This window comes from Drosophila persimilis, unplaced genomic scaffold (genome assembly GCF_003286085.1).
Source record: "Drosophila persimilis strain 14011-0111.01,24,50 unplaced genomic scaffold, DperRS2 tig00000606-arrow-arrow-pilon, whole genome shotgun sequence".
Lineage (NCBI taxonomy): Eukaryota > Metazoa > Arthropoda > Insecta > Diptera > Drosophilidae > Drosophila > Drosophila persimilis.
Genome location: NW_020825324.1, coordinates 809,810 through 824,952, shown reverse-complemented (window position 1 = coordinate 824,952; position 15,143 = coordinate 809,810). Strand labels below are relative to the sequence as shown.

The 15,143-nt window shown below is 42.6% G+C and overlaps 2 protein-coding genes across 2 annotated transcripts; both read right to left on the bottom strand.

Moving 5' to 3' along the window:
- Positions 1 to 2,429: 2,429 nt before the first annotated feature.
- Positions 2,430 to 3,565, bottom strand: LOC6597437 (probable serine/threonine-protein kinase fhkB). The gene has a single exon (XM_002022443.2). It carries the CDS (start codon positions 3,430 to 3,432, stop codon positions 2,848 to 2,850), a length of 585 nt encoding a protein of 194 aa, XP_002022479.2. The 5' UTR covers positions 3,433 to 3,565; the 3' UTR covers positions 2,430 to 2,847.
- Positions 3,566 to 3,584: 19 nt separating this feature from the next.
- Positions 3,585 to 10,289, bottom strand: LOC6597436 (dynein light chain 1, cytoplasmic). Its single transcript, XM_026990568.1, has 2 exons — positions 10,182 to 10,289; positions 3,585 to 3,858 (listed from the first exon to the last, which is right to left on the bottom strand). Exons 1-2 carry the CDS (start codon positions 10,287 to 10,289, stop codon positions 3,697 to 3,699), a joined length of 270 nt encoding a protein of 89 aa, XP_026846369.1. The 3' UTR covers positions 3,585 to 3,696.
- Between the last annotated feature and the right edge of the window lie 4,854 nt (positions 10,290 to 15,143).

Genomic DNA, 15,143 nt, shown 5'->3' with positions numbered 1-15,143 from the left:
CTATCTGTCTGTCCCACTCTGGCTTGACCAATTCAAAGCCCCTTTTTCTATGACTCATTCTTTTCATTTGCTATCCTGCTTCCGGGTTTCTTTTCTTTTACTTTCTGCCCTGGTTTTTTTTCAAATTTTTTTTTTTGTTTTGTTTCTGTTACATCAAAAATTGGTTTCTCATGCACAATGGCATGCAAATATTCTGCATTATGACAAAAAATTATGCTCTTTAATCTTTAATATGTATACATATGTATATACATATATTTATGTATATTTTTATATATATATTTGTTGTTGCTGTTGTTGTTGTATATATAAAAACTTATTAGAAGTCCTCATGTGTGTTTTGTTGTGTTGTTTTTCTTGGTTTCCTTCACATATCATCATCATCTTCTCCATATCTTGTTATGCTTTTTCTTAGCAATTCTTATTAAAGAAAACAATTTGGTTTTTTTCATGTGATCCGTGTATGTGTATTTTACCTTTTTTTGTTTTTGTTTTTTTTTTTTACTTTGGTTATTCTGAAATTATGCACTTGTGAGGGGATGGGAATGTGTGTGGTGGCGGGGGAGGGGGACATCTTACCGTTAGCATAAAAAGTCCGTGTTCCAAGGAAACTCGTGCTGAGCAATAATTTGAAAAGAACGCAAATAGCAAATAGAGCGTGGTGCGGTGGTGTGTGCAAAAGTAACGGTAAATGTGTGCGTGAAAGTGTTGTGTAATGGTTTTTGTCTGTGTAGTGCCAGTGCTGCGAAATGCCGCCTGATTTTCGGTTATTCGGTGTTTCCGCTTTATTATTTTTTGTGTGTTTCTTGGTTTTCTTTTAGGAAATTACGTATTAAGCTTTTGAGTAGGTTTTTTTCTTAAGGTTTTTTTTTTGCTTATTTTACACAAAGTTGTTCAATTTACTTATGTTTTCCATTCCATTCCATTTACCACCCACTGATTTTCTCGCTCTCTGTCTTTTGTGTGTGAAAAAAAGGTTTTGCTTGATTTTAGTTTGTTCTTTCTTTGTTCTCCTCTTTTCTACTCACATATTTGTCTATTCTCTTAATTTGGTTTTGGTTTAAATTGCATGTGGTATTTTTTTTTCTTGTGTTTTACTTTGCTTCTGGTTTGCTGTTCCCCCGACAACATAAATCCAATTGGGAGTACACATATATAACATATATAGCACACATTTATGTAAACGACAAGAGAATAATTACAATATATATTTTTCTTGGGCTGTGTTTCCCGGTTTTTTGTTGATTACTTTTACTTTTATTTTTACTTTGACTTTCATTTCTGGTTTTTGCCAATCTTTTCCTTTTCCGTTTTTTGCTCCCCAAAAATCTGTTTCCTTTCTGGTTCTGTGGATGGACCATATCATATCCAATATGCTTTATGCTTTACCAATGCCATGACTCCTCTCCAATGTTCTTTTCTTTTTGTTTTGGGTGGAGCCGCCATTTCGGGGCCTCAAAAGCAATGAAATACACAAATACAATACAATACATCTATATTATAACGTATATGTATAAATATCTATTAAGTTGTTCCGTTTGCTCTTTTTCTCGTGGTTTTGATGCACAAAATATGTGTGTGTGTGTCTGTGGTTGTTGCCATTTGACTATGTAGCTTTTTCTTGTTTTTTTAATCCAAATTAAAATACATTTTGTAAATAAATGAGAGCGTGAGAAATGATGATTTATATTCTGCGGCTTCAATTCAATTTCGTTTACAATTATTTGCAATTACAAAGATTTTTTTGATCAAGTTGTTGTCCATCTTCTGATTTGTTGTTTTGTATCCTTTATTTTGCTTATCCTTTGCTTAGCGCGGCGTTAGCTGCTGTAAAATCGGGTGTAGTGGTGGTTTGTGTGCTTTTGCCTGTACTTGAATGTTCTGTTATGTTGTGTCTGTGTGTCTGTCTGTGTGTGTGTGTGTATGCTGTGTTCTGTTCTGTTCAGTGTCCTTTTGTTTTAGTTTTTTTTATTTCGTTTTCTTTTATCATTTTGATTTTTTTATGGTTCTTTCCATTTGCTGTATGCTGCCTCCCTGCCTGCCTGCCAACGATTCATCTTCTCCTTCTGGGATTGGGGTTCGGGCGGGGGGAAATTATACCTAAGGGGGAGGGCTAAATGGCTAAATGGGAGTGGGAGGGAAGTGTGCAAAAAATAAAAAGAATGGCATTTTGTTTCATTCAAGTTTAACATCATTTTTAATCGTGATTGGAGGTTTATGCAAATCATTTTCATGTCTTCAAAACAGAACAAATTCAATAATTATTTTTTGTTTTGTTTTTTTTGTTGTTTGTGTGTGTACAATCATATCAATCGATCTGAGTGTGTGTGTGTATGCATACAACATATCAATCGATCAGTCTGTGTGTGTGTGTGTGTCTGTTCGTACAACATATGAATCAATCAGTAAAACAATTCTCAAATACATAATAATAGGGGGAAATGCATGTGTGTGTGTGTGTGTGTGTGTGTGTGTGTGTATATATCGTGTTGGTGCTTGTTGCCGGATGGGGGAATGATGATAAAACGGCGTTGGTCCTACTACGATCTTCATCTATAATAAATATACAATCGGATCTATCTAGCGGTGTATTTTGGGTGTGTGTATTCGTGTGTGTTTTGCAAAAAGTTATTTTTTCCAAAATGTTGGATGCTTGTGTCTCTGTGTCTGTGATTCGTGTGGATCAATCAATGATCGAAATACCAAAGCAACAAATTTTTGGTATTTCGTTCATTTGCACCATGCCACACACGGACGAACATTCTGCTGTGGTGTGTGTGTGTGTGTGTGTGTGTGCGTTTTGGAGATTGATTTGCGTATATGGAACCATAAGTGTTGTGTAGGATCCTAGGCACCGTGTTCTGATGGCAGTTCGACATCGACATCCACATCCAGATCCTCGTCTTCGTGTTCTTCCTCCTCCTCGTCGTCATCGTCGTCGTCGTCCTCCTGATCAGGTGCAACTGGAGGTGGAGCCACAGCAGCAGGTACCGCTGCCACTGGCCCCAGTTCCTGCTGCTGCTGTTGTTGTTGTTGTTGTTGTTGTTGTTGAAGTAGCTCCTCCTCCTCCTGTTGCTGTTGTTGAAGCTGCTGCAGCTCCTCCAATTCGGCGCGACGACAACTGCTGCAACTGGTGGCATCACTGTCCTCGACAATGGTGCCATCATCTGTGTCTTCATCCTCATCCTCTTCCTCTAACTCCTCCTCGTTGTCGTTGCCCACCACCTCTTCATCGACATCAAAATCCACATCGACTTCGACATCTTCTTCATCCTCGTATTCCATGTCCTCCATATCATCCTGTTCAAAGTCTAGGTCCGGATCCAGTTCCATATCCGTCTCCAATTGTTGATCCGTGTGATGGTGCTGCTGTAGAGGTTGTTGTTCTTTTTGTGTGTCTTCACCATCATCCGCCTGATTTTGATGCATCATTTCCACATCCCTTGGCTGTTCCTGTTCCTGTTCCACCTTCTGATGTTGTGGATCCACATCTTGTTGGGGATGCTGCTCCTGTTGTTGGCTGTTGTGTTGTTGTTGTTCTTGTTCTTGTTCTTGTTGTTCTTGTTCATCGTCCACTGATGGATGCTGCTGTTGCTGGTGTTGATGTTGTGTATGTTGTTGTTGTTGGTGTTGCTGCAACAGCTGCTGCTCGGCCATCAGCCGCCCGACCACCACCGCATCCGACTCGACAATACTTTAACCGCTCTTAAACAGTAGTATGGCCACCTGGCCCAAATAGAAATAAATGAAATGGCGCGTCTCGTGTGTCACATACGATCCAAAGTTGCGTCCCACAATGCAATGCCAAGTTGGATTGTATTTCTTGTCGAATTCTTTCTTGATATAGGCGGCAATGTCCTACAAAAATATAAAAGAAAAAAAAGAGAGAGAGATTAGGATAAGAGAAGATAAATTTTAAGTTCAAGAAATCCCCCGCCGTGTAGAAGCACGCGGTTCTCGACTTCTGGATACCCCTTATGGCAATTTCATGATACCCATCAAAATACATAAGGGTAGACGGGAAGAGGGAGATGGGAACTCGGAACTCGTACCCTCGCCACGTTTTGCCCGGACTGTACACGAAATTAATATTCAAAATAAGCTCTATTCCCCCCTTGAAAAATCCCTGTGTTTATTAAGGATTTAATTTATTAAAATTTTACAAATTTAGCATGCTTTTTGTTTAAAAAATCAGTTTGTGAAGGGAAAAAACGAAACAAAAATTTCCCCAAACGGACGGAAACAAGCAACACACAAGTGGCTGTCAAATGTTTGTTGGAATTAACAGCAGGGAAAGAGCGGCGGCAATAAAATGCCCTGCCACACTCACACACACACGCACACACACACACACTCTTCCAGTTCATTCCCCATTCCATGCGACAGTCGTAATCGTCGTCTGTCACTAGGACAACCATCGACCCCCGAAATAGTGACCTCAAAACAACTGAAAATGCTTGGTCTTGGCCCCGCAGGAGGACTCGAGAAGGGGGTAACAAGAAGCGGAGGTAACAAAGGAAATCGTAAGTGTGTGTCGGGGGGGGGAGGGGGTAGGTGGCGAAAGGGGGGCGCAAAACTTCTGGTTTGCTAATGAGTTACGTTATGGATTGTTGCGTTTTTGTTTGTGGGTCAAAGAATTCAGCAATTAGAGCAACAGTTTTAGAGCCACTGCGGCAAACAGAGAGAGAGAGAGCAAAGCGTTTGAGAAGGAAGAATGTGGAAATGCAGCGGCAGAGACGCAGCAGGATTGCATCAGAACGGAGCGGAAGGATGAACATTCGCTTGGCTGGGGATACGCGTCTGCAGCTTAAACGGCGTTGCAAATGTCAAAGGTCATTGCCAGAGTTGCATTCCCGTTTGGCCTAAAACATGGCATAAAAGCCAGGGTTACGCAAAACATTCACACTCGCACACACACACAAATGTGGCAAGTAGTTGAAAAGTTTCCATGAAATCTTGAGTATTTTAAGTCGCATAATGATACAAAAAAGAAACCCCTAAAACTTGAGGGGAAAAATCAAAACATTAAAGGGCGGCGGTGGGAGCGTCGATAGGATTCTATTCGGTCACCATTTTCGGGTGGCATGAGGTGTGGGTGTGTGCTGTGCAGTCGTAAACTTAACCCCGTAACCTACAGAAACAAAAACAAACAGAAAAGCTAGAAAAAAAAAGTTGGAGTACAGTGATAGCTCCCCCCCACCCCATTGGCTACGCTCCCATACAATCATCTTCCTTCCATTCATCTATGAATTTTCTTCATAGATCGTTCTTAGATCGTTCTTTCATCGATATTTTCATCGATATTATTCAATCCTTCCCTTCTTATAACCTTCCTTCTGTATTTTTTGTTGTTTGTTCAAGAACAATGTTACGATTTCTGCTTAGGCATCATGACGTTGGCCATTATTCTCGTTCCATTCTTGCCACGAAACGATCGCCTATTTGGCCATTCTATTCCTTTTGTTGGGTGTTCTTTTGTTGCTGTGTGTCGTGCGTGTGCCCACGCCGAATGTCGTGTCAGACGACAATATAAAGTTGATTGTTTTATATTCAATTTCGGTTTGGGGCACACAAACCAGCTCCTGCAACTGCAAAACTCCAGAGCGTCGCACACCATTCCCATCGCTTAGCAATGCCATGGAATTTTTTGTTTTGGCAACTCAACATTTTGACACACAGCCCGCCCGGCAAGCGCCCACCTATAGGCTGTCACACATTCGCGAAGGAGTTTCGTTTCGTGAATAATAATGTACCTTTTGCTATTTTGGACATGTGTTATTCCAGCCATCCAGTCCTTCCTTTTTCTATGGCAGATTTTTAGACATGCATCAATCTGTGGAGCGGCAGTATTGCTCGCCTACGAAAGGAAACAAATTGTCCCATAAGCGAAAGGACACACCTATGGATGTCCGTATGTGCATGCTCAAAATCCCTTTGAATGTTCCCTAAGCGAGCGGCTACATCCGCCCCGAGCGATTCACTCTGGATTTGCTCGGGAAAATGTTTCAAATTTATGAAACCGTTTTTGGGCAGGAGCTCCCGTAACTCCCTCCCCCCCCCTGCCGCGCAATCCACCCCAGCAACCAATCAAAACGAGGAATGTGTGTCAATCAATGTGAATATGTATCTGTTGTTTTTCCTGTGTATCTGATGGATACTTCTTCAATATTTACATGCGAATATTCCATTTTCTGTCCGCATATTGATTAAACATTTTTGGCCACGCAGAAAAACAATCGGGGGGGCAAAAGGGAAGGAAAACTACAATTTGTTGGGGTGGAGTGGGGGGTTGGGGGGTCGGGAAGGGACAAAAATATTTTGTAATAAAATGTTTGGCCATTTGTTTGCATTCGCGGCTGCGACTGTGACTATGACTGTGACTGCGGCAGCTCTGCGGCTTTGTGTGTGGCACATAAAAACTAATGAAAGGATAACATCATACAAAAAGGGAGCTAGATATAGATAGATAGAAGGATGGAAAATGAGAGAGAGGGGCTGGAGATAGGGTGTAATTGAGAGCCAAGGCGGACACACAAAAAACCTAATTAAATTTATTTTTAAAACTTGAAGCAGAATAATGGAAATTCATTGATATTTTTTTTTCTGCTGCTGCTGCTGTTGGCCCTCCTGTTGGATTATTTTAGGGCTTTGCCTTTAAATCTCTGCCGCAGTCAAGGCGCTCGCGCGCACACACACACACACACACACACACACAGATACACAGGCATAATGCCAATGGATACGATATTTAAGCTGCTCGAAAGGTTGCCGCCGCCACCGACACCGCTACAACCGCTTTTGCCCCTAAAAATACGAAATACAGTAAGTAGAATCCCAGCAAAAAACAAAACAAAAAAAGCATCGGCTAGAAGAAGCTTAACCCTTGTGTGCCCTCTCCTCCCCACTCCCCACCCCCTCTCAAACCTCACTGTGCGAGCGGTAGTATTAGTTGCGTATCTAATGGATACCCCCAACACACCCCCCCCCCCCCTCGATTTGGCAGGGAATTTTTTGAAGTTATAATCAGCTTCGAAAGCAGATTGCCTGCCGCTCTATGAACGAGGGGGAGAGAAAGAGCACCTGCCCCCGTAAGCAGGTCATATGTACATATGATATCGATCCGATCGAAAGGAGTTCGAGGATTTGTTTTCGTTTGCCTCACAACATTTGCCTCCTCCAATGTTCCCATAAGCGAATGGCATGAAACTCGCCAAAGCATGAGATATGTACCATTTGTACCATAAATCTGTCGATGCCATATACAGGGTCACAAAAACGTCGGAGAACTCTACAGAGTTTCGGAACATCTATAGGGATCGGATCTGTTGGCTTCAGGATTGATCGGCTCGTAGAGATTCACTGAAATAAGGTTTCCCCCCACCATAATGGAGGAGGATATTTTATTCGGTGGTCCAAAAAAGGTTAAAAGGTGTCGCCATCTTTCACTCTTTTGCCTTTGTTTGCCTTTCCCTTTTGCTGTTCCTTTTGTTGTTGTTTTTGTGTGTGTATTGTATAATTTTTCAATTTTCATCGAAGCAATTAAATTTGTGTTCCGCCAACAACAGAAATTCATATTTAATTACCGCAAAAAAACCAAACCTAGACACACAGAAAAACACACACACACAGACACAGACACAGTCTTGGAAAGAGAGAGACAGATACAGGCAGAGACAGAATGACAAACTTATTATGCAATAAGTAAGGGAAGAGCAGCAGGAAGAGGAGGAGGAGGAGGAGTAGGTAGGAACAAAGAGAAGAGGTAGGAAGGGTAGAAGGCGTAAGGAGTGGGAAGACTGGCAAGCGAAAGAGTAGAAGAAAGAGGAGCAGGAGGAAGAGTTAAAAAAGCAAGAAAGTTGAAGAACCGAAAATAGGTACAGAAATACTCCAAATAGTAGCAGAATTGACAGGAAGTACATAGGGGGATAGAGAGGGAGTGACGGAACTGCTAGAGGAGTGTCAAACTCCCCCCACGGGGAACCAGGAGCCAGAGCACCGGAGCACCGGAGCCCCAGAGCCCTCAGAAGCCCCAAGCTAGTGCGATAGAAAAGGACGGCAACAAAAGGCAATCAATCGTGTGATTGTGTACGTGTATGTGGGTGTGTGTGTTTTATTTATAGCAACAAGAGGTAGGCGCGAAATAAGGGGGAGGGAGCTGTGTGCAAAACACCTGCGTGGGTGTATCTATAGAGAGGAGTGGGAGCGGGAGAGCGAAGAGCGAAGAGAGTGCTTATTACTGCTTTTACTGCTCAATTAGCTGTTCTATCTAGCGCTCTCTCTCTCTCTCCCCGTACACCCCCCCACCCTCTTTAACCAGCATTACCTATTATTCCCTCTCTCTCCCCCCCCCCCCCCCCCCCCCCTCTCCGTCGTGCAGTTTGCTGACTACCACTATCCCCTTACCCACTATTTCGCCACTTCCGCTGTGATTTCAAGTTTACTTTTGCGTTTTGCCTTTCAAGGACCTTTCCTACTCCCCACCTCCACCTCCACCTCCTCCTCCTACTCTGTCGCTATCCCGCTGTGTGTACCGCTGCTCGGTTGTCTCTGTCTTCTGTCATTGGCATTGACAAAGGCACCGTTAGTTGATGGCCATTCCCTCCATCTCCGCCTCCTCCACCACCACCTCCTGCTCCTGCTGCTGCTGCTGCTGCTCTTGGTCGCTCACTGACCCACACGCAAACACAAACACTTTGACCAGAGCACGTTTTTATCAGTGTATTTGTCTGTGTCTGTGTCGGTGTGTGTCTGTCCCCCTCGCACTCACGTAGCACCCCTATTGATTATTCCATTTCTTCGACTTCTCTTCTGCTGTTGTTGACATTGTTTACAGATTTTGTTGCTGTTGCTGCTGCCGTTTTATTTTTTATTTTTATTCAAAGACTAAATCAAGAGCTTATTAGTCTTGTACCTCTCCCCCTCGTCCCCACCCCACTGCTTCTAGCTTGTTTGTCATTCCTTCCGTTCCCTTCGTCTGCGGCCGGGCCTTGAACAGCCCTTAACGATGGTCAGTACTTCTCCTTACGCCTCCCCCCCTCGACACACACACGCCTCACACATAGGTCATGATTATTTCTAGGGAATATTTCTTTAAGCGACAGTCACAGAAGAGATTCATTTCTTTGCTTTAAGGAGCAGACAAGCGAATTTTCCCTAGTCTTAAAGATGATTCATGGGAATTTTCCCCTCTTCTTTAAATTGAGTCATTACTAATCCCTTTACTAAAGTCAAACATGGGTTCATGGAGAATTTCCTTCTAAATAAAACCTTAATTAAGGGACATTTCATTGCATCGTAGATTTATCTATAAAGGGTTCTCTGTTTTGTGCATACATTTAGTAGATTTTCGGCGATTTTTTGCCTCTATTCAAAGCAGATCATCATTGAAAATTCACCTTATATCAAGGGACTAGAAATATACTCCATTCCGGACCGTTTTTCCTTTAATATAAGAGTATAATGTATATATGTGGGTTGGTGTACCACACAAAATACCAAATGAAGATAAGATCCCTAGACGACGAGCAACGATGATCCCATCACTAAAAAGAACGACGAGCAACGATGATCCCATCACTAAAAAGAACGTCGAGCAACGATTATGCCAACACGAAGACGAAGAGCAAGGAAGAGACAAGCAGAGAAATAAAACGAGGACGGTACCGAAAAGACGTAAAAACGACGACGTATCCTAAATTTATCAAACATTAAATACAAATTGAAAATTCCTTTGATTGAAAATTAGAATTCCCGTTTTTAAACATCGAAAAACATCTCTTAATTTTCTCCTTATTTAAATGGAAATTTAATGAATGGATGACCATCTGGGGATTTAAGGGAATTTGCTTTTGATATTTATATTTTTAGCCCCCCCCCCTCCACCACACAACGAAACAACCTTTAATATTGCCATCTAAAATAAGTCCCTCAATGAAAACCACTCGTTAGGGCTTTTGTGGAGCAAGTCCCCGCACAAAAGTAAATCCGAGATAATTGGCGCCTCCTTGCCTGCACTTGCAACCAGCAGTTGCAGCAGCACAGTACAGCACAACAAATCCCCGCTAATGCCCCGCTATGCCACGTTCTCAACACATCGCACACCTGTTGGTCTTGCAATATTCCTCCCTCGCAGCCCTGCCACCCTCCTCTTTGGTAATGCCTTTTTACCGCCCTCCACTCACCTTCTCAATGTTGTACTTCTCCAGGGCCTGTGTCGCGCAGTCGACAGCATCCTGCTGCATCTCCTCGCTCATGTCGGCATTCTTGATGACAGCCTTTCGGTCAGACATTTTGTGGCTTTTGTTGTTTGTTTCTTTTACGCTTTAATTGTGATTGCAATTTAGCTGCTGTCTATCTGCTGCTGAATCGTCGGTAACTGCAACGAAAGTGAGAAACGATGAGCACCACTGTGGGGGAGAGAGAGAGAGAGAAAAGTAATAATTAACATCTTGTTGCACATTTCGTATCTGGGAAGGGGGAATGTAATTAAAAATGCGGCTCATAATCGGGTTAGGCACTGCAGAAACACCAGCCCACACACACACACACACACACACATATCCCACACATAAACGCAGGCGCATTGGAGGCTGGCTGCTGCATACTTTTATGGGCGGCAGTGGAGGGAGGCGGAGCGGGGACAGGGCCCCTCACACATCAGCCATCCATCAGCCCAGGCCTCAAAACTTAATTATAGAACAGGGCAACAGAGCCAGACCCGTACATACGTACAAGGAGTATTACAAATCAAATATCAGAGCTGGATGGACGTCAGACCCCCCCCCACCCGCACCCGCACCCACACCCACACCACTGCAACCAATTAGCGTGCAATACTGCAACGCAAGAGAGGAAATGAAAGACAGAAAGAGACAGAGAGCGAGAGAGAGAGAGCTGGAGCAAAAGCGCAAGAGCAAGTGTGGCAGTGGCAGCATCCCAGCATCCCAACAGCAACGTTGCATGGCCTTGAGGCCAGCTCGATAGCCATTTCCCTCTAACACAGCCAGTTGAGTGTGGCCATAACCGTTAACCAAGGACGCGCAAGCAAGCAAGCAAAGGAGGAGAACGAACACAACAACTAATTCAAATTCAAGGCTCAATCCAAGGACTCACATTCCCACCACACCATAACCTCCCCCGCCCCCTTTCCAATGAGCGACTGGACCTCGATGCTCATTTTGTTGTAGTAGCATACTTTTGCGCGCGCCCATGGCATTGCTTATTAGCCAAAGAAACAGAGAAAAAGCGAAAAACAAATAGCAAATAAATGCACTTTAGTAAGACGAGACAGCGAGAGCGCGAGAGAGAGAGAGAGACAGAGGGGTGGCACTAGAGGGGCTCTTTGCTAGTCACGGGCGGAGGGAGTGAGAGAGGAAGGGGATAAACTGAAACGGTTACAAATGCTAAATGCCAATCGGTAATAATTCAAGAAGAGAAATCTCACAAGACAAGCAACAATTATTATCAATCCAATTGGGAGTGGGCATACTGACACACGCATACACATAGCGAGACGCACTCACATATGAGCGATTGACTGGTGACGGCAGAGCTGGGAGCCAGCAATGGCTCTGCTTCTGCTTTCCTCATAAGTCAATTAGAAATTGCATTGACAGTTGGACAAACGGAGACGTTCTGTCCCTCTCCGTCACACGCACCCACACACATGCACAGAAGAGCCGGACAAAAGGGTCAGGAAATATCATAATTATTAATACAAACAAAAATCTAAGCGCGAAACTTTGTATGTGTGCGAGGGAAATGAAATTATAAATGGCAGGCGGACACGCGTTTCCTCTCCTGAGTAGACACACACACACAGAGATAGAGATGGAGAGATAGGGAGAGAGAGAGAGAGAGCGACTGCACCGTCAGGTAATAGAATTTCCCGCTATTGCATGCGTATTCATGTTTCCTTTCATTACGGGCCACAGAGCTTTTTGCAATTCGATGCCATTCACGCGGTGGCGAGCGGGAAAACGCGCGATTTTATCATTCACTACCGCCTAAGGCTCCTATCCTCATGCCCCGACAATATGTCGGATCTGTCGGAAATTACCATCATAGACTTCCCCCGTGTACCCTTTCAGTTACCTGAGGAGCAGTATCCACGCTAGTGACTAATTAGAGTCAGAGTTCGAATTTCCTTTACCGCAAAAGAGGGATTCTTAAATTTTGATATTTAATCCAGTTGAAAACACATACAATGAAATATTCGGAATTAGTAGTAGTACTAATGGAAATATATAATGAATACTGAAGTTAAAAGAAAGGGTATCTTTATCCATTTGTAAATAAAACGAGACATCTGTCAAATCTGTACAACAATGTCATATATGTACATATATATGATTATAGATGTACAGATGTGCATATGTATGTGTGGATTGTACCTATGTACCTCTTTCTAATGACTAATTTTACATAAATTGCACTCCCCCATCCCCCATCCCTCCGACCACAATTATCCAAATATCAATCTTGGGGCAAAATATTGTGTGGACAGGGTCTGGAAACTTCCAAACAAGAAAACACAAAACGGAAACCACAGACGACCATAATTGCTGCGCTGCCGACTTCTATGAATAAATTAGCCAGACAACAGATCGGATTAGGCGAAATATTCAAAAGAATTGTACAAGTCGCGGGGGAGCTCGGAGCTGGAGGCGGTCTACCTTTTTTCCGAAATGCCCGCGCTGACGTCACTGAAGCGAAAACTTGATTTTGTACGCCTCTTCTCAAACTATTATACCATTTATGCATATTTCATGTTTCAATTTCGATTAAAAACCAACAAAAATAACTAAAACCCCAAATTCGCAAACAGTGCGTGGGCAGCGACGCTGACTGCGGCAGCGAAACTGCAGTGCTGAAATGTCTTTCATCTCTTTCGCACTTCTGGTGCTGGTGCGACACCAGGAGCTCTCGTGTTTGTGTGTCTCCGTGCAAAAGCCGCACCGCATCGCAGCGCACTATGGGAATTCGGCGTGCTTTTTTGGTCGGCTACACAATGCAGTGCCCCGATACAGCGTTCCCAATAATTATACACGTACATTGCACAATCCCTCTGCCCACCACCCACCGACCAAGACCTGAGAACATTCTCACACACTCACATATTCACTTGCCTTTTGGGCAGAATTTAGCACTTACCTGAATTATTATTTGCAATTTATTGCAATTGCGCGCGCGATCTTTTTGGCTAACAATGATTACAGTAAAACTTGGCTGCCTTCCGTTTTGTATTATTTTATCACAAAAATTGAACAACTGTCACCGGAAAATCAAACCTACTTTTTTTGTAAAATAATGCTATTGACCAAACGTACAAAATTTGACAGAAAAAACCCCAAAATTTTTGGTTGGCCTAATGCATGGGATGGCTCTGCTCTGTGTGCATGTGTTGTGTGTGCGCGTGGGATATATGGCAAAGTTCCTTTTTCCAGCAATTTTGCACGCAATAAGAATTTAGCACGCCGCGTCTTGCCACTTCAGAACGAACAAAAAATAAATATACATAAAGTATATTCAACACGGCAAAAAAAAAACGTCACCGACCGATTTACAGAACTGATTTATTTCCTAGATTGTAATTTGCCGCAAAAAAATTGCATTTATGTATGTGGGATTTGTGTGAGGTTTTGTGTTTACCGCTAAGCGCACTCGTCGTGTTCGCCTTGTTTTACTGATTGAAACACTTCTTTCCGGTACAAAAGCCTGAACTCAGCTCGTTGACTGTTCGAATATTATTGTTAAAGTGACGTGCACTGAGTTTGTGAAGCCGCACGAGCCCCGAAAATTCCGATAACGTTGTCGGGCCGGCCTGCTATTGGTCAGAACTGGGCGGCGTCTGGCAGACGACATCTGGCAGGCCGCGTCTGGCAACAGTGATGCCCGTGTTTGAGTAGTCGATCTGGGTAGATATATCTTTGGTTGGCACTAGGAGGGCCAGAAAAATGGTACTCACTCAAGGAAAATGAATTGGCAGATAAAATATTGGAATTAATACGGAGATTTGGTTGTTTTTTACAATGTATCGGTAATCGATTTCGGGTTTCAGAGAGGTGCGCATCACTGTTTGCCGGTAGGTCTGCAGGGTTGCATGCCGGCAGACCATACAAGCCGTTGTGCCAACATTCTATTTAAATCTTACAAATAGAGTAAATTATTTGACGTTAATTTAACTAAATGTGTGCCAAGAAAAATTCGGACACTTTATTTTGCGGCCACAATTAGGTCGAAATCTTAGAGCGGGAAACAATATACAAATAATCGTCTAGTCATTAAGGTCTATGAAATTATATATATAAATAAATAAATTTGGTCGGGACGGTTTTTAATACGTAATCAACTATTGTTGGCTGGATGATCGTGGCGGTAAAATTACGCATCTCGAATTTGAAAGAAGTCCGTAAGTACGGTCATACTGCGAGGGTGCAATATATTGAATAGACTTCAATTACAAATATTCATAAGCACATGGGCACACCAGAAATTGGAAGCTAAATAATATCGCTATCGAAGAAAGTCAACACTGAAACCACACCGATATTTTCAATATTTTCTCGTTGCCACCTTTTTGTTTTTTTTTTTCAAAAGGAAAAATAACATGACTGTTTTTAATTTGAAGAAACGAATGATAGCTGAACATTTTCAATATTTTATTAAAGTGATATTTAAGGTTTTTTGCAGTATTTCCGTTAGCTCATCTAGCTCTGCGGGATTAACTCCCATTTTATTAAATGAATATCGCTATATTTTAGGCTACTCCAAATTTGCTCGAATTACATTTTTTCTAAGCGCACAAGATTTTGTTGATAGACAAAACGTCAACCTAATGTAGAATTTTTCAATTATCTGGTGAACTAGTGGCGGTATTGGAAAATATCGATACAAAATGGTATATCACCGGTGACAACATTAAAATAGCTTAAAAAAGCTAAACGCATTTCTAAAATATCGTGAATTCCCCACAGTTGGCCTTCAAAACAAGCAGGATCTGCCGGGAAAAAAACGAGCAGGCAACCCTGGTCTGTTTACAGGTCACCACTATACGTCTGTTATTGTTGGGATTTGCTCTCATTTTTTGGGGACTTGATCTGTTTTTCAACAAAAATGTTGACTTGTTTTGCATAAACCTTATT

Coding starts and splice junctions, on each gene's coding strand:
- LOC6597437 (XM_002022443.2), bottom strand. CDS start 3,432: ATGATGCATCAAAATCAGGCGGATGATGGTGAAGACACACAAAAAGAA.
- LOC6597436 (XM_026990568.1), bottom strand. CDS start 10,289: ATGTCTGACCGAAAGGCTGTCATCAAGAATGCCGACATGAGCGAGGAG. Junction 3,859..10,181: donor AGAAGTACAACATTGAGAAG/GTGAGTGGAGGG, acceptor ATATTTTTGTAG/GACATTGCCGCCTATATCAA.